The sequence below is a fragment of the Polypterus senegalus genome, chromosome 7 (assembly GCF_016835505.1).
Source record: "Polypterus senegalus isolate Bchr_013 chromosome 7, ASM1683550v1, whole genome shotgun sequence".
NCBI classification, from domain to species: Eukaryota; Metazoa; Chordata; class Cladistia; order Polypteriformes; family Polypteridae; genus Polypterus; species Polypterus senegalus.
In genome coordinates this window covers 160,490,211-160,516,352 of record NC_053160.1, presented here as the reverse complement: position 1 = coordinate 160,516,352, position 26,142 = coordinate 160,490,211, and the positions used below count along the sequence as shown (strand labels likewise).

General features: G+C 37.8%; 1 protein-coding gene across 5 annotated transcripts in view; it reads right to left on the bottom strand.

Annotated features, from left to right (window-relative positions):
• LOC120532941 (spindlin-Z) overlaps positions 1-26,142 on the bottom strand; it is an 89,283-nt gene that overhangs the window by 34,668 nt on the left and 28,473 nt on the right. For 2 of the 5 annotated variants that reach the window (XM_039759441.1, XM_039759442.1), the window contains 2 exons: positions 17,993-18,168; positions 11,267-11,521 (listed from right to left, as the gene is read on the bottom strand). The exons of 1 other annotated variant lie outside the window; for it this stretch is intronic. In XM_039759441.1, coding sequence (XP_039615375.1) covers positions 11,267-11,318 — 52 coding nt within the window. In that variant the 5' untranslated portion in view covers positions 11,319-11,521; positions 17,993-18,168. Of the gene's footprint in view, positions 1-10,122; positions 10,270-11,266; positions 11,522-17,992; positions 18,169-26,142 lie in introns of all 5 variants that reach the window. 2 more of the 5 variants (XM_039759444.1, XM_039759443.1) reach the window with 2 other exon arrangements.

The following is a 26,142-nucleotide window of genomic DNA, read 5'->3' as shown; positions in this document are numbered from 1 at the left end:
AATCCAATTGAGCAAGCATCCCATATGCTGAAGAGAAAATTCACAGAGACAATCCCCCAAAACAAGCAGGAGTTCAGCACCTGGTGATGTCTATGAATCGCAGACTTGAAGCAGTCACTGAATGCAAGGGATATGCAGCAGAATATTAAACAGAACTGGTTAAAAATAACCCCACCATTGCTATTTCCAAAACATTATGGCGCATTGCATTAGAGTATCAAACAGTGTTCAAAACAAATGGTTTAACACCAATGTTACAATTTCAAGTACTACTGAAATAACTGCACAATGTACTAATTTCTAATCCTATTCATCCTCATCACGCCCAGTGAAAATCTTAGCATCTTTAACTCTGCTACCTCCAGCTCTGTCTCCTGCTTTCTGGTCAGTGCCACCATCTCCAACCCATAGAACATAGCTGGTCTCACTACCGTCCTGTAGACCTTCCCTTTCACTCTCGCTGATACCCGTCTTGTCACAAATTACTCCTGACACTCTCCACCCATTCCAACCTGCCTGTACTTCCACAATCCCCATTACTCTGTACTGTTGATCCCAAGTGCTTAAACTCATTCACCTTCACCAACTCTACTCCTTGCATCCTCACCATTCCACTGACCTCCTTCTCATTTACACACATGTACCGTATCCTGTCTTGTTCCTACTCACCTTCAGTCCTCTCCTCTCTAGAGCACACCTCCACCTCTCCAGGGTCTCTTCAGCCTGCTATGTACTGTCGCACTTCCCTCGTACATATCCTGTACAACTCTTATGTACTTCTCTGCCAATAATGCCACTCTACCATTTCATTATTATTAATATCTAATTTAATTATTTTCCTTTGCTTATAACCAGAGGTGGGTAGTAACAAGTTACATTTACTTGAGTAAAAAAAAAAAAAAAAAGTACTTCTAAGAGTAGTTTTACTGCCCCATACTTTTTACTTTTACTGGAGTACATTTGTGAAGAAGAAACGCTGCTCTTACTCCGCTACATTGGGCAACACTCAAATTGTTACTTTTTTTCCCATTAGATACGCTATATTTTTGCCAGAGAGAAGCTGCCAGTGGATCTACTGCATGACTGTTTCACCAATCAGATGCAGCAACAATCACATGGCTCCATTTCACAAATGAGACATAACCATGCAGTCACATGACCACACACAAACTGTGGCCGCACAGCGGCACAAACTCCTCACAGACAGCGGACAGGGAAACAAAGAATACAAGTAGAACCTCGGTTTGCGGGCATAATCCATTCCGGAAACGTGCTCGCAATCCAAAGCACTTGTATATGAAAGTGAATTTCCCCATAAGAAATAATGGAAACTCAGATGATTCGTTCTACAACCCAAAACTATTCATATAAAAATGATTAATACAAAATATAAAGTAAAATTACATAAAACAAATTAACCTGCACTTTACCTTTGAAAAGAATCATGGCTGGTGTGAGTGGGTTTCTAAACTCTTGTGGGATTTCACCCAATGGAATGACACGCGGAAGAGTGTCCCAAAGCAACCACAGGCACCCAGCGCTGTAACAGTTTGCCATAAAAGCGAATCCGAAAAGATTGGGGTCATGCTATAAGCACCTACCATTGATGGGTGATACAAGGAACATTATAAATGTGCAAGGCACAGTATTACTTGGCCACTAACCTGGGCATGACCCTGCCTGACTGCTGTGTCTGTGTATAGGAGAGTGGCAGATCCCGCTACAATAAATAACCGCACTGTCCCTGTTTCAAGCTGAATACAAATGGTGTCACTAAAGTATTGAAACTCATCTTTGTGGTTTGGGGTGCAAGACGGGGACTTGCACGTCACAGCACACACGTGGTCACAATGCTGCAGTAAGCAGTAAACGCTTGCACGGATGTTGACTATATGAGTGTGGCACGCCGACTGACAATTACCCACAATTCCTGCAGCAAGTGAGAGAACCACAATCAGCTCAGCTGTGATCACGTGACGCTCGGCAGACAAAGCATATACGGACTACTCGTATTGCAAGACCTCGCGCGTTTATCAAGTCAAAATTTACTTATTTATTTTTTTTTAAAAAACTTTAGCTCGTCTTGCAAAACACTCGCAAACCAAGTTACTCGCAATCCAAGGTTCCACTGTACATAAAAAATGAGAGCCAACTCCTACTGAAGCTTAACCATCACTTCACTGAGTGAAGAACAAGTATATTTTAACCAGACAGACACAGCCAGTCAAGGTAAAGTGAGACTTCTTGTACATGCACAAGCTGCCTTGTTCGGAGGGCAAGTGCATATGCAGTATTATACTGTCAGTGTACAGTATATCTTGTCACTGTAAGTAGTTTGCACTGTTCAAACATACATGTTACCTACTGTAGGTATTGGCTTCAAAAGCTTTGTTGTGAAAAACTGAGATTTGGAACTTTGTGTTATTTGTGCATCTCTATTTTGTAAAGATGTTATTTATTTTTACTCATTTTTTATTTTATTTGGAAATAGACAAATATAAAATGTGCAAATTCTGCTATTACAACATTTCTAAAAAATAAATCATTTATTATGATCAAAACAGTTACCCCGTACTTGAGTAGTCTTTTCACCAAATACTTTTTTACTCTTACTTGAGTAATTTTTTGGATGACTACTTTTTACTTCTACTTGAGTAATATTATTTTGAAGTAACGCGACTCTTACTTGAGTACAATTTTTAGCTACTCTACCCACCTCTGCTTATACTGTAACTAATTCTTTGACATCTCATAAAGCACTACGAGCTACATACTTTCTATGAATGTTATTGATATAGTACCATGTAACCTTTTAAGAAAACGCATAACTGGTAGAAAAAATTGCTAGGAACATACTTTGTGCATGCATGAATACAATATGTAACACCAGGTAAAGTGTTTGAAATGGTTTGTTATCCAAGAACTGTTCTAAATAGTTTATTTTATAAACACATCTTAAAAAGACCAATTCATTTAATTGAGTCAAGGTTGGAAAGATCTCAGCAGGCAAGAGACAGCCTTTGTCAGGTCACCAGTCTATTACAATACCCTCTCACACAGACAGGATGAGTCCAAATAAGGACTGATATTTAAAATTGTGTCTGCGGGCATGAGGGAATACCAACACACATACGGGGCGAACACACAAACAAAACACTGGATCTTCAAGGCTAACCACTGTGAAGCAGGGACAGGGTTCTTTTTTTGTGGACACAACTAATAATGGAGCTTCATGCTTTCCTGTATAACCTTAGTTATGTTTTGTTCTTAAGATCTAGGGAGCAATCAATAAGCGAAAAGGCAAACTATACATTATATTCAAAGTACACAGATTCATTCATTAGGGTGATTGTGTAATTGTATTAATAACAAAAATGTGAATCACTTCTAATTATAATGATCAGAAAGTAGATAAATATGACAATGTACTTTAATTCAGCAGAATCTAGATAATTGTACAAAAGAACTATAACATTAAAGAGTTAACTGGTTAAAGATAAAGGAAAATGCATTTTAATACATGGCCAGTGGAATTAAAAACTGTTTAACAGGTTTTGTTTTTTTTTAAAAACATTTTGTTCATGTTGTACTTGTGAAGCAAGCATTCTCTACAAAGGAAACTGAAGACTCCAAGTTTCTTTTTATTGTGGTTTACTGTGGTAAGCCAAGGATTGGTTTCAATTAATGCAGGAAAAACAATCCACTACGAAAGACTGTTATTTGGAACTACTGAGGCAGACCTTTGTTACTATGCTTTCTCAAAACTCACTGTATGGCAAGAATAAATTTCAGTGATATACTCATACTTAACTGTTTCTCTTAAACTTTCATACTGCATCCAATATGGATAAGAAAATGCACAAGTTTCAATCTCTGTGACATTGATGAACAAGAAAGATAAGCAACAATTACTTTTTATAGATTCATAGAGCCACTGCTGCCCCCATGTACAGAGTGCATCAAAATTGTTATCTGCATATTCTACATTGCTATAATTACAGAGTTTAACTATCTTATATCAAAAGCTTTGTCTTCTTTACCTTTGAAGTGTTGGTCCCTTTTACTGAATATTTGGTTGCCAAATAAAAGGAGTAAAGTTAATAGAGTGGTATTAAAATTGTGTGACACACACACCTGGAGTACAAATACTAACAGCTGCTATAGGGTAGTAAATTAATAAAGTCTTTTTTTCCTGACATTTTCATATACAATTAAAAATGAACTGCTCTGAGGATTTTAAAGAAAATGCACTGTGTGTTGATTAAACAAATGCTCCGTGGCTACTATACAGAACAGAAGAATCCCAGAAGTCTTAACGCCGGGCCTCCTTAAATTCCATCACACCTCTTCATCTGCGTCTTTGTTTTGCAAATGTGCCAACCAGCAGTATGAGCAAGTTACCTGCTATACCATCCCCCACTGACAAAGCTGAAGTTCTCCCAGCTCAAGTCTGTTTATCTGGGTGTGAGGTGCATTGAGTTGTATAGGGCAAGTAATATATTATTATTTGGAATACATATATTTCATGCGTGTTCCAGGTCTACAACAATCTGGATAAATTTAGGATGACAAGAAATGTGAGGCTAGAAATGTTTAACATAACCAAAAAAGAAACTTTTTCCATGTTATAGTAAAAATGAATAAAATGTTGACATGAAATGTACAATGTGTGAAGACTGAAGTTCAAATATCAGTAACATAACAAGTTTGCTTAATTTACATTTTGCTGTCAATATGTAAAAACCAAAGCCCATTCGTCAATTGCACAGGTGGGTTAGAGGTAAGAACGGCTGCCTCTAAATCAAGAGGTTGCAGGTTCGAGCCTGGGTCTTTCCAGCATTTTCTGTTTTGAGTAGTGAGCAGCTATTATTACTATTATATAATTAAAACAATACAGAGTCAAATCAAATGCAACACCCATTGTAAATTTTTGCTACTTGTAAGTTAGTGTTTTTTTTTTTTAAATTTAGTTTCATTCTCTCAGTCATGTTCACGTGGTACAATAAACTTGCTTCTTCCTCTCTGAGTTGATGGCGTTTATCTCCATTCTTTTCACAAAAGCAGTGATGACCACAGTTGAGTTGGTGCTGTGACTGATGCCAGGTCAGAACTATTTGTTGTACTGGCAATCAAAATTACGATGCCGTGTAACTGTTATCAGAATGTCATGCGGCATTTGCACTTTGATAACAAAGACACCTGTGCAGAATGTGTGAAAAATGACAGACTTTCATGCGCATGTGCAATGCTACTTATTTAGGAAAAAATCCCAGTCATCCCACAGGAGAAAGACTTTCCGAGACTGTGGTCATAAAACCGTTTTTGGACAAAGGCAGAACCATAACAGACAACTTCATGTCATCGTCTAAGAAACTGCTGTACTGCAACACAACTCTGCTTGGCACCATAAATAAAGTGGAACTTTCATCTGCAGCTCAAGTCACTTCAGTACGCGTGCAATTCTCCACGCTAGTGTTTAGATCTGGCAGTGCCATTCTGGTGGTGTATTTGCCTAAAAAGAAGAAGCCCCAGTACCATGCACCATGACGTGGAGGTTCAGCAAGACTGACGGTAAAAAAAACAAAAAAAAAACCACAAAAATAAAAAACATGTTCAGATGACAACTCATGTTCAAAATGACATAGCGTTTTCAAATAATTGTGTTTTCATGTATGGATATGTTTGTGCATGCATGACAGAGGCAGAAACAGATTTGATATCATCCAAGGGGTTACTGGAATATAAAATAAACACTTTTGTAAAGGTATAACGAAATAAATGTTTTTGTTCAAGAATAAAACTGAATAAAAAAATTCAAGTTATCACAAGATACCAAGACAACATGATTTACCAGCATTTGTGTGTCTGCTTATATCCCTTCAGCAATATCTTTTACAAGTAGCAAAACTTTACACCGGGTGTTACAGACTCAAAGCAAATGTATGTTTTTATTATATAATAGTTATAACAACAGAAGCTCACTACTCAAAACAGAAAATACTGAAAAGACCCAGGATCGAACCCACAATCTCTTGATTTAGAAGCAGACGTTCTACCTCTATACCAGCCACACAATTTGTCTTTAGGCTTTGCTTTTTACATATTGGGAGCAACATGTAAATTGAATACTTTTTTTTCTCTTTGGTTATATTTTTGAATAAAGGTACACTTGCTTTGAAAGTGGGCGTCACGGTGGCGCAGTGGTAGCGCTGCTGCCTCGCAGTTAGGAGACCCAGGTTCGCAGACCCAGGTTCGCTTCCAGGGTCCTCCCTGCATGGAGTCTGCATGTTTACCAGTGTCTGCGTGGGTTTCCTCCGGGCACTCCAGTTTCCTCCCACAATCCAAAGACATGCAGGTTAGGTGGATTGGCGATTCTAAATTGGCCCTAGTGTGTGCTTGGTGTGCGGATGTGTTTGTGTGTGTCCTGCGGTGGGTTGGCACCCTGCCCGGGATTGGTTCCTGCCTTATGCCCTGTGTTGGCTGGGATTGGCTCCAGCAGACCCCTGTGACCCTCTGTTCAGATTCAGCGGGTTAGGAAATGGATGGATGCTTTGAAAGTGTTTATCTGATATTTGTCTTCACACATTATACATGAAAAAATGTTCTGTTTTGTGTTCAACATTTCTTGCCTTGCATTTCCTCTCATCCTACATTTATCCAGATTGTTGTAGACATGGAACACACAAAAAACAAATGTATTACTAATAACTTATTTATCCTATACAACTCTAGGCACCTCACACCCAGATAAACAGACTTGAGCTGGGAGAACTTCAGCTTCGTCAATGGGGGGGTGGGATAGCAGGACGCTTGCTCTGCTGACTGCCACATTTGCAAAACTAAGACGCTAATGAGGAGGTGCGAAGGAATTTAAGGTGGGCTGGTGTTGCGACTTTTTTCATAGGGTTCCAGGATACTAGTGTTAAACACACAAAAACTGTAGTTTGTCCCAAAACTAATTGGATTAGGTAGATATAGTCAAGACAAAGCTCACTAAAAATAAGAGGTAAACAGAATTATGAAGTTGTACTGAAATGAACACACTACAAGACTGGCAGATGCCAACTACGCACATAGTAAGCACAGAGTGGAAAAAAAGTCCCTTTAGAATCCTGTGAATACTACATGTATACTTTACATGAAGAGAACTGTATAAAAACAATTTTGTCACTGACCCACAACTAAACTTGTTGATGAAATGACTTAAAACGCCATAGTCATACTATGTCCAATGCACGTTTGGAGTTTTAAAATCAGTTGTAAAGTGTGGGAGATAGACGGCTTGTGCAAGTATGGGCATGTGATCATTTGAAATGAAAGGTACACGTGTAGCTGATGTATATGAAAGAACACACAAACTGTATGCACAGTATGAGCATACATAAAAAACTTCAAGTAAAAACTGACAGTATAAACCAGCCTTTAGCCTCTAAAGTTCTCGCTGTCCACCTTTGTTGCTATGCTAAAACTGTGCTGTTGTGAAAATAACCCTCAATATCCCTTTATGATGGCCTCAAAGTGCCAAAGTACATGTAGTGATGCTGAAAATAATGAATAGGCAGATAAATATTCACAATAAACGTAAAAATAATGTAAAAAAATCTTTGTGTACGCAAGACATTTTTCATTGGTCCATCATCCCTTGATGGTCAAGCTAAAACATCAGAATCCCTTTCAAAATAGAGAAGGAATGCACACAAGTATAATAATGTACAAAACATTTTATTATTATTAAATATTGTTAAAGTCTTATTGTGAATAGTATATCCATTAAACTTTAATATGTATATAAAAAAAGAGATCTACAATACAATTTCAAGGACCTGTAGTTGGAATTTGAACATATCACCCGCAGATGCAAGGTTTTTACTGTAATGTTATTTTGCAGGAAACAAAGACTTATGAGGCACAAACACTTGCATAAACGTAACCAGAATTGAAACAGAACATTATTTCACAAAATTCACAGACAGATTAGATCTTTACATCAGAAGATTTAAGTAGTAAGCAAGATAGAAAGACAGTACAGATTCCATTTATTTACTGCTAAAGCAATATTTTTTGGGGCTTAGTTTTAGCTAACTTGCTTGTTACAATGCAGAACCCTTAATTACCTACTTTAGTTTTAAACAGCTGCATTAAAGTTTTAACTGTTGTCAGTTTTATTAACAAGCTATAAGTTAATAATGAGATAAAAAGGATAAAGGAACCACCAGCTCTCCATTCCATTTAAACCCGTTTACATTTATAATGAAATATCTGTTAATATGTTTTAAATGTTTTAAAATAAACAAGAAAGATGGAAGGACCAATAGGCAGAAATCTGTACCAAACCACAAAACATATGGATAATGTTCTCAAAAATGAAACATCTACAAATGTACAAACTGGGTACAAATTTGTCTTGGAAGAATGAAAGCACTAGCAAACCATATAATTAAATACCAAGTTTCATTATCTTCTAGGCCTGGCTTTTAAATATGAAACTTGCAGGAGTAAAAATCTACACCTACTGCAGACCCCAGGACCAGAGTCAAGTACCCCCGATATAGATGGATCACTTCTTCCTTTTTCTTGTGCTGCTATAAGACACAGGTCTCTTTCTTTGTGTTACTTTGAGTACAAAGACTGTATGGAAAAGTATATTACTCTCTTTGACAAAACTACATGCTGTACAAAATGCAAAAGAGCACAACCATGGGAGGTGCACATCTCCCTGTTTGCCAACCTCCATGCCATACTGAGTGAGAAAGAACTAGAATACAGGAGGTCCTTTTAGGCTGTGCCATTAGACACAATAATTTCATCAAGCATGATATAGAACACAAATATCACATGGCTTAATATCAAGTGGGACTAAGGTTTGGCGATACAGTCAAAAACGTTATCACAATATTCCACCTCAATCATTAGACATTAATAATCATTGATAATTTGCTGATGCTCAATTATAAGTTTGAACACAGACGAAAGCAAAACGGATTAAATAAATATGAAAAAGTGTTTTGGAAGATAGTGATAATATTACAACACGCATTAAATAGTGCTTTATGTACTATTTATTAGAAAGCTGGCAATGCAAGAGAATGAGCAATCACTAGGCTTGGATTTGTTTTAAGCAAAAATGAAAATTAATAAACATGTAAACTAACAAAATCAAATACAGAAGTAATGTGACATCTTTAGCAGTGTTTGACATAACATTTCCTGGAAACAAGTTGAAAACAAGTTAAATGCAGAGTGGTGAAATATATTTATAAATCTCCAGCATTAAAGTATAAAAAGATTTTATTTGTTACATACGTACACTGCATTTTTTCACTATTCCAATCTTCCTGTTGGCTCATGATGCCACAAAAAGTACACCGTGAATTAGTATGCCTGTTAATTACCAGATACACTGTAGCACTTAACTTTCACTTTTGCTCGGTTTCTAGCTAGTTAGCCAACATGACCATGTAGGACATTAGTCCTTCACTTATTTGCTTGTACATGTATGTCAGCAGAATTTCTGTCAGCCAGTTCTGGCTATATGCACATGTGGACAGAAGTGGAGAACCTGTCTTCTCACAAAACACAGGCAACAGACTAGAGGAATAAACTTTCTAATTAAAGCAATTTAAGTCCCCCCAACTCAAACCCACCACCCCCACCCAAAATGAGGCTTAAATCTTAAACTGTTTTTAAACTACAGCTAGCTATTTTGAACAGATTCTGCCAACATATCAGCCAATAGAATAGCAACATGGTGGAAGCTATGGCCAGGTTGGGTGTGCATTGCCAAAGGGGACTAAAAGAACCCATAACATAAAAAAGGCTATTAAAAATATGATTTTTACTATTAAAAGAATAAGTACAATAATTTATATAACAGTAACTGTATGGTCATTGATAACTGCAGCTGAATTGGTCACTTACTTGCTGCGATGTTTAAGGTTGAATAAGGAATTAAACACAAGTATGCATCACTTGTGCTGCTGTAAAGAACAAACTAAGTTGGCATTTACAATAAACATAAAAATGGGTAACCTAAGCGTATAATTAATAAATATCTCTTTTTATTTTTCAGGATTTTTAACTATATGTTAACTGGTTCGGACAAAAAATTTTTTATATTTTTACCCAGTGCTTGACTGGCAATTAGATGTACTTATCCCAGCTGAAAATCTGTGGGTCTTGCACAAAATTGTTCTTGCTGAGGATGGGATGAAACCTTTACAGCACAAGCTGAAGTGGGGCGGGAAGGAAAAAAAAGTTCCATGCACCGCTCTAAACAAAACAAAAGAAAAAATGATCCACCACCACAGGATTACTCGTATGACGGAGTTCAAAATATTCAGTAATTATCATATTACCACCCATCCCTAAATAGCACCATGTCCACTTGACTTATACATATTTAAAACAAACTCATTCTATCAGACTATTTTAAAATGTTGTACCCCCATCTATGGCTAAAACTGTTACGTTTCCCCACAAAGGCAGACAGAAATTAGGGTTGACAGTTTTTTTCTCTTAAAACAGCAAATACATATAAATGTAATTAAAAATGCATTTCCCAATCCTAGTAGATAATTCATACTTTGCAATGCAATTTCTCAAAATACACAGGACATTAAGTTTTGACCACCAGACTGCTACCATAATTTACTCTGTTAAAAACTAAATACCCACATTTAAATCTTTTTATTAATTCATTTTTAATTATAAAGCAAAACTAAAAAATACAAAACTGAACAATCTAGTGTTTGAAAGCATGTAGTCAAGTATGTAGTATTTAGTGCTTGGGTACAGGATATTGGGTAGTTGCTGTTTTTTTATAGCAATGACAGACGTCGGTCCAGTAAAGTAAATTCTGAAAAATACTTAACATTTTGCAGGGTTTTCTAGGACATTTAAGTCAAAACGTTTATAGGGGCAGTCAAAGGGAATCATATTTCATGATTGTAGGTGATTCAAAAGTACCTTTGGCATTGTGCATTAGAACATTCCCTTGAGCAAGCCACTTCACCTACATATGCTAAATATTATTACAAATTTGGTTTTAAATATTAATAATAAAAAGCTGACACTAAGTCCAAGTCTCACAAATCCACCTTCAGCTGCAGTTTAACAGCAGGAGGAATATGCAAAGACATTTTGAAAAGTCCATGCTATTCAAAACTATAAATAAGAGGAAGGAATGATTCAATAAACAGAGTTATAAGTCAAGCATTCCTAGCACATAAACACTTATACTGCCAGGTGGAACATGGAGATCACTTACCTGAATCAGCTCTGGATCTCTGGGCTGCTGCCTTTCCAAATGGGGTCTTCATTCATCTGTGTGTAGGTGAGCAGCAATGCTGCCAGACTAGGGTGAAAATACTAATATCCAGTATTTTGGTGAAATGTGTATAAAGAGGACAGGGAAAAGAGGCACTCTTCTAATTCAACATTCAGAGGGTATGAGAATGATCTTCCAAAGAAGAAAGGTTCAATTCAGATTTAATCTTTGCAGGTATGGCTCATTTTCAGCATCCTACAAAACAAAATGATATGCTTGACACAACCTATGCTGTAATCAAAGGAAATTTTTACAAAAAAAAAAAAAAAAGTAAAAGCAGAAAAATACAATAAAATGGGGGGGAAATACAAAGCCATTAAAATATTTTGCAAATCTTCAGAACTGGGAAGAGTTTTCCATGGGTTAACAAACAAATGAACAATTCTGAACCTCAAGTTCAATATCGATCTCTGGGATTTTAGTACATGTCAAAATGCTGAAACACAGATAAAATTCTGTCAATCCATACTCCTTACTATCTGTCTCTTTCAATATCTATATCTCCATATCTATCTATAGCTCTATACACCTCTCTATTATAATAAAAAAATCCTAGGACGAGATGTGACTTTTTCAGAGAGATACTTTCACATCCCGCAAGACGAAACTTTGTGCCAAGAGATTTAACCATGGCCGGGGCCAGAAATAAAAGACAAAAAGTAGATGACAAAATAGAAAATTGTAAAGAATTCAAAAACGTTGGCGCGATACACATGCAGAGCATGTTAGAGATAATGAAAGTACTAAAATTCGAAAGTCTCAAAAAAATGATAGTAAAGATCACATTAGCGCAAACAAATGGAAATTACTCAGCAAAAAGAGATCAAATGCATTGTTTGGATTTAAACTTTAAGTCGGAGACTTGTAGATCGTCTAATTTGTGTTGCCATCAGAGAAAAGTAGTGCTTCTTCCCAATGAAGAGGAGTTCTACGAGAATTAAAAGATTTGTTGTTCAGTGAAATCCACATGCAGTACACAAATGGCAGAGATGTGAAGTGGCTGAAGTGGCTGGCGAAGCTCCCTACTAGTGTGTGTGTTGGCGAAGCTATATATATATATATATATATATATTATATATATATATATATATATATATATATATATATATAAAATACTTTTCAACTCATTCCACTTGAATATTTTAAGTTATGTACTTTATTTTGGGTTATCCAGCTGCTTGTAAATTACTATAAATATAAAAAAATAATAATTTCTGCCCAGTATTAATGAAATATGGCCTGTCTGTTATGTTGATTTTCAAAAATGATTTCCAATCTTCCTTTTGTTATTTTGTTAACTTTAAAGAACCTTTTAAATGACAGCAATGCTCATTTAGCTATTATCAGCCAACATTCCTCTAGCTTGATTTATAATGTTTAGAATAATGGCATAATGAAAAACAAATTTTAAGTTCATCTGTCAACTGTAAATGGGGGACAAAAAATTCAGTTTTGTCTTGTATTCTAAAAAATATCTAGCCAGCTGCAATGTCAAACAACTAACCTGCTGTCCCAACAGCTGTGTTTTTTTTTTTTCTTGGATTGTATTATGCCTGTTACAGTAATCATAAGGATAAGAATCCTGTTTTTGTGAAGGTCTGCATTTTCAAGTGGCACATTTATCTAAAGGTTGCAACTTTCATCTGCTTATTTTAAGCAACTGCAAACAAGTCACAAATATTCATGCTTTGCAGCTGTGCGGTAAACAAAAATATAATATTAAAGGATTATTAAAAAGCACATGCTCAAAAATATTTGAATATATACATCTTTATCTCTCTCTCTCTCATATCTAGAATTTGCCTGAACATTCCGGTTGATTTTGCGACTTTTCATATCATAGTTCACTTGATGGAGCGATATATTCGAGTTAATCTGAGACAGAGGCTACGGGCCGAGGGAAGGGGAAAGCATGACGTCAGGAGTAGGGAGCCAGGCAGTGCCCTCATTGATGTTCTGTTTCACTTTTACGTGGGCAGAGCTGCGGGGTTTGGAGCACTTGGTGATTCAAGCTATATTTAATACACATATTAAAATCAAATTGTGGAGTGTTCACCTTGAGGATCCGATGGTACTAACCAGGTACTTGAAAGCAACTATTTACTTCCAGTACTGAAAATTAATAATTGCTGGTACTCTAATGTTTTAAAAATTAGTTTTTTGGTACCGGTATACCATATAACCCAAAACCCATCAATCAAGAATCTTTCATGCTGGGGGGAGGAAAAAAGTAAAATAAAAATCAGATTTAACAGTTACTAATAACATCATGTAAAGAACCTTTTCATTCAGAGTACTCATAGAACAACACTGAAAAAAATGTATATACCGGTAACTTTTTAAAAGTTTTTATTTTTGATCAGAAAATGTTTGAACAACAGTCATATAACTTACAAGCATAGCCAAGACTGTGAAGAGGAGTTTAATTTTCAAAATTAAAACTCATTCTTTGTTTGAGCAGGAAAAAAATGAAAAATAAAAAAGCATAAGCTTTTTTTACAGGGAATGCAGTAAATGAACAATACCACAAAAATATAAATTTATAAGGAGGGGCACTTCAACAAATGTTTTGACTACATAATCAGAATTATTTTTGTTTTACAGTAATCCCTTGCTATATCGCGCTTCGACTTTCGCGGCTTTTATATGTAAGCATAACTAATATATATAATGCGGATTTTTCGCTGCTTCGCGGGTTCTGCGGACAATGGGTCTTTTTACTTCCTGTACATGCTTCCTCAGTTGGTATGCCCAGTTGATTTCATACAAGGGACGCTATTGGCGGATGACTGAGAAGCTAACCAATCAGAGCACGCAGTTAAGTTCCTGTGTGCTGAATGCAGTGTTAACCAGGAAGTCTCGTCTCGCTCATTCAGCATCAACGTGTTTCGCTGTGTAAAGAATTAACTTTTGTGCTCTTTTGTGTTTATCTTTGTGCATAGTCAAGCCCTTCATTATGGCTTCAAAACAATCTTCTCCTGCTACTGCTTCAATGAGGCTATGATTCTTTTTATTTAAAAAGTAGGAAAGGTAAGATCTACGGCCGCAGTGTCCTTTTAACCAGGGTGCAAAATGAGTTGTAAGTGGATGTAATAAGGCAGTAGTCTGGATGGAATCTGCTTTAGGAATTTGGATTGAAGTCTGCCGGAAGAAGAACAACGGCGGCGATATACAGTTGCCTGAAGAGGCTCCTTTAGAATAGCTGTAACGCTCTCCTTTGTTGTGCAGTAAAACTGAACTCATCGTTATTGGACAAGTCGTCGTGTCATTGTTGGTGAGTAACTATAACTAAATTTTCTACTTACAGTACTTAGTACATGTACGTACATTTAGTGTCACTGTACACACATTTACTGTATACAATTTTTCTTGCAATGTACGTATTTATTGCTGGTGGCCTGTCTATTGTAATGGCTGTAACATATGTGATATCGGAGACACTCGATATCTTTAAAATAATATTTAGGTTTTACTGTATATAAACAGTGTGTTTACATACATAATTTCAATGAATCTTATCTAATATCTAAGAGAATACAAAGGGTTTATGCTGTATAACTGTGCAGGGAATATTTATAAACAGTGTGGGAGAGTTTATAAGGGCTTAAAATATATAAAAATAACCATACAAACATATGGTTTCTACTTCGCGGATTTTGCCTATCGCGGGGGGTCTGGAACGCAACCCCCGCGATCGAGGAGGGATTACTGTAGTCCTATTTCATTCTATGTGCTAAACAGTGAAAAAAAATGTATACTGAAATCTAAACAGAAGCTAACAAATTAGCCATAACTTAGTTTTTCACACCACTGTAAATTGCTTGAGAAACGTATTTGCCCCCTTCCTGAGTTTTTATTCTTTTGCATGTTTGTCACACAAAATGTTTCTGATCATCAAACACATTTAACCATTAGTCAAATATAACACAAGTAAACACAAATGCAGTTTTTAAATGATGGTTTTTATTATTTAGGGAGAAAAAAATCCAAACCTACATGGCCCTGTGTGAAAAAGTAATTGCCCCCTTGTTAAAAATAAGCTAACTGTGGTGTATCACACCCGAGTTCAATTTCCGTAGCCACCCCCAGGCCTGATTACTGCCACACCTGTTTCAATCAAGAAATCACTTAAATAGGAGCTGCCTGACACAGAGAAGTAGACCAAAAGCACCTCAAAAGCTAGACATCATGCCAAGATCTAAAGAAATTCAGGAACAAATGAGAACAGAAGTAATTGAGATCTATCAGTCTGGTAAAGGTTATAAAACCATTTCTAAAGCTTTGGGACTCCAGCGAACCACAGTGAGAGCCATTATCCACAAAGGGCAAAAACATGGAACAGTGGTGAACCTTCCCAGGAGTGGCCGGCCGACCAAAATTACCCCAAGAGCGCAGAGACGACTCATCTGAGAGGTCACAAAAGACCCCAGGACAACGTCTAAAGAACTGCAGGCCTCACTTGCCTCAATTAAGGTCAGTGTTCACGACTCCACCATAAGAAAGTACCTGGGCAAAAACGGCCTGCATGGCAGATTTCCAAGACGCAAACCACTGTTAAGCAAAAAGAACATTAGGGCTCGTCTCAATTTTGCTAAGAAACATCAATGATTGCCAAGACTTTTGGGAAAATACCTTGTGGACTGATGAGACAAAAGTTGAACTTTTTGCAAGGCAAATGTCCCGTTACATCTGGCGTAAAAGGAACACAGCATTTCAGAAAAAGAACATCATACCAACAGTAAAATATGGTGGTGGTAGTGTGATGGTCTGGGGTTGTTTTGCTGCTTCAGGACCTGGAAGGCTTGCTGTGACAGATGGAACTATGAATTCTACCGTCTACCAAAAAATCCTGAAGGAGAATGTCCGGCCATCTGTTCGTCAACTCAAGCTGAAGCGATCTTGGGAGCTGCAACAGGACAATGACCCAAAACACACCAGCAAATCCACCTCTGAATGGCTGAAGAAAAACAAAATGAAGACTTTGGAGTGGCCTAGTCAAAGTCCTGACCTGAATCCAATTGAGATGCTATGGCATGACCTTAAAAAAGCGGTTCATGCTAGAAAACCATCAAATAAAGCTGAATTACAACAATTCTGCAAAGGTAAGTGGGCCAAAATTCCTCCAGAGCACTGTAAAAGACTCATTGCAAGTTATTGTAAACGCTTGATTGCAGTTATTGCTGCCAAGGGTGGCCCAACCAGTTATTAGGTTCAGGGGTCAATTACTTTTTCACACAGGGCCATGTAGGTTTGGATTTTTTCTCCCTAAATAATAAAAACCATCATTTAAAAACTGCATTTTGTGTTTGCTTGTGTTATATTTGACTAATGGTTAAATGTGTTTGATGATCAGAAACATTTTGTGTGACAAACATGCAAAAGAATAAGAATTCAGGAAGGGGGCAAATAGTTTTTCACACCACTGTACTTAAATGTCACTTTTTCTGAAGGTGAAAAAAAATAACTTAATAGAATTTTCAGCTTAAATAGTACTACTGATTTAAAAATGTGCATAAACTTTTCTTTTTAAACAAAACTTAATACAAACATTAGAAAATACAATAAAATATCAGGATTTACCCAACAGTATGCTATGTTATCATCAATTCGGTTTGCTTTAAAATGTACAATTTAATTTTTCGATAAACAAAATGCAGGGGGGAAAAAAAAAAAACAGCACTTATATTCAAAGCAAAATCCGAGTGAGCCACATTATTAATTGCTGTATCCTTGGAAACAATGAAACATTTTAGAAGAGCTTTGTAATACAGTACCGAGTTAATGACATTTTACCTTAAAATATAATAGAATAAAATTATTTTAAAACATGTTTAAATCAACAGGGGCACCAAAATGTACAACCTTCACCAAAAAAATATTAAAATATATGAAAAACTAACTAGGAAATAATATATGACTAAATGTAGAAGACTACAGAAATCCTGGTTAAATTAAACAATCACTACGACAGTTATAATTGGACATAGGTCAAATAGCTTTTGAAGAATATGGAGATAAGTAATGAATAAAACACAATAAGCCTGGAGTCAGTAACAAAGCAAACATGATACAAACAGCACTAATTTTGGCATCAAGTTACTCCAGATGTGCTATACAAAGCTATAGTATTTTGCAGATGTTTCAGCACTTCTCTTCCATGATCTGCCTTTTAAAACATTTTGAATGGTTAGCTTGTTCTTTTCATTAGTAAACTTTCAGTTAAACCCCTTCAAAATGTTTTTTCTTTGCCTCACTGCAGTCATCTTTGATTCACAAGTCAGAGTCTTTGCTGTGGGCAGGCCTTGGGGGACATGGCCATCCAATCAGACCACTCAGGCCACACACAAGTTTTTTTTGTTTTTTTTTGAGGAAAAAATATTCTTTCATTTAAAAATACACACTGTACATACTTATTGATTCACAAAGATCCGAAAGCAGTGATTGTTTGATAAGTGCCCTTCTATTGAGGATGATCACATCTCACACCCAAACTGGCTAATTGGCACGGACAGTAACTGAACACTACCTTTGCAGAAGGTTGTGCGTACATCCAAAAATGACCAAAGTGGACAGTTACAAATTTAAGTAAAGCACACCAAATAAAACAAAAATGACAATATACAGTAGATATGGCATTATAGACATTGTAATTAAATGACTATCTACCTGATAATTGATACAGCAGTGTCATATCAAATGACAGTGATGTGGAAAGGGACATGAAATGTCGATCAGTAAGGCGACTGGTGTGTTCCGTCATTTACACCACGTCTGGTCATCCAATCAAAAATTTGACTGTACGCCATGATTGTCATCCCAACTGCCATCCATGCTAGTGAAACCTGGAGGAACATGAAATGGATTGTTCACAAGCTCAATGTCTTTCACCAGCAGTGCCTCCGAAAAATACTCTACAGCTCATACAGAGAAAATGTTACATATGATGAGGTACTGAAGCAGAGTAGCCCAAGATCCCTGGAAGACATCATTACAGAATGCAGGATGCAGTTAGCCAGACACACTAGTTCTTACTTTGATCTCTTACTGTGCTTAACTGAGTGTGGGTGTGTATCACTGTGTTGTTTATTTTTATACATATGTGCTGTCTGGTTTGCTGATACACTATTCTGATGTCCATTGTGTTATTAATATAATCCATACCACTTGGTCTCACACTATAAACAATGGACTTAATGGCATTCTTAACTCTGTTGCTCCATTAAAAACTAGATCTGTTTTTCTCCTTTTCTGCTTCCTGGTTCATGCCTGAACTTCAGCTTTTGAAAGCCAAAGGCCGGCAACTTGAATGGTTATATAAAAAAAAAAAAAAAACTGGACTCTGTTCACAAAGAGATGTACAAAAACCATTTACTTTATTACAAGGACTGTATTGCCCAAACTAAATCCAACTATTATACTCTCAATATCTCTTCCAATGAAGGAAACACCAAGTCATTGCTTTCATTACTCAATATCACACAACCCCTGGATTCTTTACCTTCTCACCTTTACTCAACTGAATTCTGCAATTCCCTTATGTCCTTTTTTAATGAAAAAATCCAGAAGATCCACCAGTCTCTCTGTATGGATTTCCCCAGTACAGCACTTGAATTTCACCCACCAACTCACTCATTTTCCTCTTTTCAGCTTCCTACCTTCTCAGAAATCTCAGATCTTGTCTGTAAGTCTAAGCCATCCACCTGTCAACTGGACCCACTCCCTACAGTTCTGGTCAAAGCCTGCCTCCCCTCTCTGGTGCCTCTTATCTCTGCTATAATCCACTCCTCTCTCACTACTGGTTCTGTTCCTTCATCTTTTAAAACTGCTGAAATAACCCCAATACTGATAAAACCTGGTGCCGATCCGACTAATTTCAGTAATTTTCATCCTCTCTCTAATCTACTGTTCAATTCCAAAATTCTTGCAAAAAATAGTGGCTATTCAACTTCATTCTCATTTATCTCAAAATAATCTATATGAACAGTTCCAGTCTAGTTTTCATCCCGGCCACAGTACAGAAACGGCACTTATAAAATTACTAAATGACCTCCTTATGGCAGCTGATTCAGGTTTAATTACTTTTCTCATCCTTCATGATCTGAGTGCAGCCTTTGACACTATTTGTCACACTACTCTTCTCAATAGATTATCTTTGATTGGCATTACCCACACACCACTAGACTGGTTCAGATCCTACCTCTCAGGCCCCACTCAGTTTGTTCACCTTACAACTTTCACATCCCAACTCACCACTGTTACTTCAGGTGTGCCCAGGGCTCTGCCATGGGACCCCTCCTTTTCATTATTTACCTCCTTCCCCTTGGCAATATCTTTCGTAAGTATAACATTAGCTTCCACTGTTATGCTGATGACACCCAGCTCTCTCTCACTAGCAAACCTACTGCTTCCTTTCCACCCTCCTCCCTTACTAATTGCATAGCAGAAATCAAATCCTGATTTTCTTCAAACTTTCTTAAATTAAATAGTGACAAAACTGAGGTTCTCCTCATTGGTACAAAATCAACATTATCCAAAACTGATCATTTTTCATTTGTTATTGATAATTCCCCTGTCTCCCCTTCCCCACAGTTTAAGGTCTGGGTGTCGTCCTTGACAGTACTTTATCCTTTCAGTCCCACATCAATAACATCTCCAGGTCTGCATATTTCCACCTGCGTTACATTAATCGTATTTGCACCTCCCACACCACTGCTATCCTTGTTCACAGCCTTGCCAATTCGCGCCTGGATTATTGCAATTCCCTTTTCTTTGGTCTTTCTCGCAAATCTCTTTATAAGCTTCAACTGGTCCAGAGTTCAGCTGCCCGCATCTTTACTAGAAACCCCTTTATTCACCATATCACTCCTGTTTTGCAGCAGCTTCATTGGCTTCCAGTTCAGTTCTGAATTCAAGTCAAAATTCTCCTACTACCCTTTAAGGCTATCCACAACCTTGCCCCTCCATGTTGCCATTCCCTTCCGCACCCTCAGATCCTCTTCCTCCATCCACCTGACTGTCCCCTTCGTCCGTCTTAACCACTATGGGGAGCAGAGCATTCAGTTGCTCTTCACCCCAGCTTGGGAACTCATTACCACCTGAGCTTAGAAATATTGATTAATTTTCACTTTTCAAATCTAAACTTAAAACTCATTTGTTTAAGACTGCTTTTTGTCTGGAGTACAATTGCTCTGTCTGATTTTAACTTCTGTATTTTAATTTTGTTTATAATCTGTGTTTTGTCTATTGTTCAGTGCCCTTGAGTGTTTGGAAAGGCGCCTACAAATAAATAAAATGTATTATTAATATATGCAATTATAGGCTGGTTTTATTATTTTGTTGGCCCCAGCCTAATGCTGTTCTTCGGTTAACCCTGTTGTGTGCATCAGAGTGAGATGTTGATATGAGCTTGTCTGCTACTCAAAGTGGAACTGGCCTCTTGTTACAAATCATCTCTTTAAAATAGTGCCTGATTGATTAGCACATCAGAATTTTTGCTGTGCTTTGTTTAAAAAATTATAATAAGGTTCACTTTAAAATTAAGAATTCAAAATGACTAGTGATCACCCACAGAAATGCAAAAGCCCATTCCATTTATTCCAAACACTTTTCCAGTGAAGTATAATTTTATATGCGATTCTGTCCAATTTACTCTTAAACCTAAGACCCCTAACTGCTGTTTAATGCTGTGTCCTTCCCATTAAAGCAAATGGGAAATAACTCAGTTTTGATTTTACTTTTATTGCAATGCTTTAAATTCCACTTTTTAGCAAGACTCATGTCAGCCAATACATTGTGTCACACAATTAGCCACAGTATTAACTTCCTGCTAGTTTGTCACATAATAAATGGAACAATGAGATTAAACTGGAAATATTCAGACCACCTTTATCACAATATTGCTATTGTTGTAAATGAGAAAAAAAAACAGTACACAGACTATATGGACGCTGACTTGATTCTGTGATGAGTGAACATTTCTGGGCGAGTCCAATGGTGTCAATCGACTTTTTTTCTGAATGTTGCAATATTAAATGAACCCTGCCGCTGCCCAGTGTGTCGTGGAAACCTTCAAAACAGTAAAACAATCCGCCTTTGATCTGCCTGCAGTTTTACTTCATTCACTATTCCGACACTGTTTGCCATCTTTCTAACTGACTGGGACAGTGAGCCATAAAAGCAGCCACTAAAAGGGGCCTAAATCCATACAAGGCACACGTGCTGGCACTGCGCCTTGATAGATCATTAATAACTAGCCAAAGCCCGACGTAGCATACGGCGGTGTAAGAATAGGAATGGAAAACGGTGAGAAAGGAATTCAGTATAACGAAGGTTTAGGAAAACATTGTCGCAGTATAACGAAAATAGCAAGGCACGAAATTAATGCCAATGGTCGAGATAGTACCTTCCTGTAGCAGGCTACGGTAAACAGACATATATAGATACAGTGCATCCGGAAAGTATTCACAGCGCATCACTTTTTCCACATTTTGTTATGTTACAGCCTTATTCCAAAATGTATTCAATTCATTTTTTTCCACAGAATTCCACACATAACACCCCATAATGACAACGTGAAAAAAGTTTGAGGTTTTTGCAAATTTATTAAAAATAAAAAAACCTGAGAAACCACATGTACATAAGTATTCACAGCCTTGCCCTGAAGCTCAAAATTGAGTTCGGGTGCATCCCGTTTCCCCTGATCATCCTTAAGATGTTTCTGCAGCTTAATTGGAGTCCACCTGTGGTGAATTCAGTTGATTGGACATGATTTGGAAAGGCACACGCCTGTCTATAGAAGGTCCCACAGTTGACAGTTCATGTCAGAGCACAAACCAATCATGATGTCAAAGGAATTGTCTGTAGACCTTCGAGACAGGATTGTCTCGAGGCACAAATCTGGGGAAGGTTACAGAAAAATTTCTGCTGCTTTGAAGGTCCCAATGAGCACAGTGGCCTCCATCATCCGTAAGTGGAAGAAGTTCAAAACCACCAGGACTCTTCCTAGAGCTGGCCAGCCATCTAAACTGAGCAATCGGGGGGAGGAGGACCTTAGTCAGGGAGGTGACCAAGAACCCGATGGTCACTTTGTCAGAGCTCCTCTGTGGAGAGAGGAGAACCTTCCAGAAGGACAACCATCTCTGCAGCAATCCACCAATCAGGCCTGTATGGTAGAGTGGCCAGACGGAAGCCACTCCTTAGTAAAAGGCACATGGAAGCCCGCCTGGATTTTGCCATAAGGCACCTGAAGGACTCTCAGACCATGAGAAACAAAATTCTCTGGTCTGATGAGACAAAGATTGAACTCTTTGGTGTGAATGCCACGCGTCACGTTTGGAGGAAACCAGGCACCACTCATTACCAGGCCAATACCATCCCTACAGTGAAGCATGGTGGTGGCAGCATCATGCTGTAGGGATGTTTTTCAGCAGCAGGAACTGGGAGACTAGTCAGGATAAAGGGAAAGATGACTGCAGCAATGTACAGAGACATCCTAGATGAAAACGCGCTCTTGACCTCAGACTGGGGCGACGGTTCATCTTTCAGCAGGACAACGACCCTAAGCACATAGCCAAGATATCAAAGGAGTGGCTTCATGACAACTCTGTGAATGTCCTTGAGTGGCCCAGGCAGATCTCAGACTTGAATCCGATTGAACATCTCTGGAGAGATCTTAAAATGGCTGTGCACCAACGCTCCCCATCCAACCTGATGGAGCTTGAGGTGTGCTGCAAAGAGAAATGGGCAAAACTGGCCAAGGATAGGTGTGCTAAGCTTGTGACATCATATTCAAAAAGACTTGAGGCTGTAATTGCTGCCAAAGGTGCATCGACAAAGTATTGAGCAAAGGCTGTAAATACTTATGTACATGCGATTTCTCAGTTTTTTTAATTTTTAATAAATTTGCAAAAACCTCAAGTAAACTTTTTTCACGTTGTCATTATGGGGTGTTGTGTGTAGAAGTCTGAGGAAAAAAATGAATTTAATCAATTTCGGAATAAGGCTGTAACATAACAAAATGTGGAAAAAGTGATGCGCTGTGAATACTTTCTGGATGCACTGTAGACGCCGCACTCACTGTGTTGCCCAGTCGCCACGATAAGTCAGCGCATCCGCCCTATTACGAGTGGTAAAAGTGCCATTTAAGCTAATACAGGCAGACGTGGAAACCGGGTTTTCTGATGAAAAAACAATAACGTTTTAAACAGTATCGTTTGCATACAACAGTTTTTGGCGAATCATTTACATGCAATAATTTATATCCATTTCCATTTATACACTAAATGCGTGCGTATCCCATGGTCTTAAGAGCTTGTGGGCGGGGCTCTGTGAGTTGGCGGGCGTGGCTATCTTGCTTGCGGTGTAAAGTCAAGGCGGCTGAGAGGTGCATGTGGACTTTTGCACAGACAAAAGCAACTGTGGCTGTTTGGCGAGTTGTTGCGTGCCTCGAGAGCGATGCTGGACTCTGGAGGACGGTTACAGTTGGTGTGCGTGGCTCTGTCGTGTGTATCCCATGACGCAGTAGGAGGGTTAGAGTTGGCAGGAGGGGCTCTGTCTTGCTTGCGCTCACTGTCTTGCGTGCCCTCAGTGAATTATATATAGATTTATTTATTTTACTTTTTTTTATTCACTGGTGAGACTGCAAAGCATGAAACTTATGACAATATTGGTGCTTGGGCCCCATTTGGAGCACAGGACACCATCTTGACGTCTTGTGACACATTCTACTGCTGCATGGACAGCTGTGAGGAATGGGAAGCAGGGCTGTGTCGGAACCCAGAGGAAAGTACATTTTGTGAGGGTACAGGACACATCTGTAGGAAGAGTTGAGAGACTGGGACAAGAGATAAAACTGGCTGTGCAGTTAAACATAAGCATCTAGCTGAAAGCAATATGGCAGTGCTGATGCTCCCGGTTTATAAGGAGCAGCTGCTTGGGATATTAATGGCCCTTATTTTTAAGTAACAGTTGCCAGAGTACCGCAGTTATGTTGGGGTTTGCTCTTGCCTTGATTACCATAATAGTAAAATATAAAAACGCCAGAACAAATTAACATGTAATGCTTAGCATAGTTAACCTAAGCTCAAATATTCCCCTTTTTAAAAAATATGAACATTCAAATCTTATTTTTTGGCTAATTTGCAAATTCCTGTGTTACCAGCCACAAGTTCACTGTCACAGAGACTGTTTAGTACTAAGGCAAAATAGTTAGTGTCAGTGTTTATGTTTGAAACCAGCAAAGGCTGGCATGCTGGTGTTCTTGACAAAAAATCTGTAAAGACCACAATGAATATTGAGAAAATGTAGAGCTGTCAGAGAAGCAAGTATTATGTAAGGCTTCTGCTGTTTGGTTTAATTTTAAGAATTTATTTGTTCTGCACTATATGCTATAGTGAAAGCTTTTATGAAAAAAGTTAAATGTGGGTTATCTTCAAGTAAATGTTTTGAGTGAATAATATTTAGATATTTTCTGTAACATTTATATTCTTTTTCAAAGGTTATATTTAGTAAATCACTTTTTAATTACTCTGTGGTTTGTCAATTTATGCACTAAATATTAGAGATCAGTAAATAACATTCTATTGATTACAGATTGTGCAACATTTAGATGCTACTGCTGAGCCACAAGTCACAGTTTCTGTCATAATTATTTTCTTTGATTGCTCTATGCAATTTACAAAAATGTAAATGTCACCCTTGCATTAGAATATAAAGCAGTTAATATTTTGATGGTATCTCCTGTGGTAATAAAATCGTGTTTTAAATTTATTACAGAGAGAATACTGAACTGAAGCTTGACTTATAAAAATTATATCCTAAATCAAATCGGATTTAAATAATTTTCCCCAAGTCGTTTAGCCCTAGGCTGATGGCTAGAACAACAGGTCGGAGCGTTTCCAAAATAACCAGCCTTCCAGAGTGTTCTACCTATGCGGATAGAACTTACCAAAGTGGTTCCGGATAGGACAACCAGTGAACCAGTGACAAGGTCAGAGGCACCCAAAGCTCACAAATTCACGTAAGGAGCAAAGACTGATCACACAGAACTACTAATGTAGCACATGTTGTTGTAAAACATTATGTTGGCCATGAGAGAAAGGTGTCAGAACAAACAACTGCAGCTTGTTATGCATAGGGCTATGTAGCCACGGACCAGATACAGTGCCCATGTTGACCCCTGTCCAAAGCCGAAAGACTTACAGTAGAGCATTGGAAAAAGTGGCCTGGTCTGATCAACCACGTTTTCTTTCAGATCATGTGGACAACTGAGAGTGTGTGTGTGTGTATAATTAACCTGGGGAAGAGATGGCAGCAGGAAGCACTTTCGAAAAAAGGCAAGCTGATAGAGACTGATTGATGCTCTGAGCAATGTTCTGCTGGGAAACCTTGGCTCATATGGGTGGTACGTTGACAAGTACCTACCCAAAGATTGTTGCAGACCATTTGCACCCCCTTCATGGCAATGGTATTCCCCGATGGCAGTAGCCTCTTTTAGCAGGATAAAGAGACATGACACTGCAAAAACTGTTCAGGAATGGTTTGAAGAGCATGAGTTCAAGGTGATGATTTGGCCTCCTAATTCCCCCGTTGTACACAATGTTTTATTATACAAGCAGTCTAATAAAACTGGGATAATTGGGTATTCTTTAGCTATTTATCAGGAGGCATTGCCTGAAATCAGGACAGTCCTGTTAACGTAGTATATTATACTGAGAATGAAATAGTGAATCTTTGTGATCTAAATGTAATGGTGCTGTGAGGTTGGTTTAGTGGAAGGTTAATACTGAGTAAATGTTTATTTATTCTTGTACATAAAG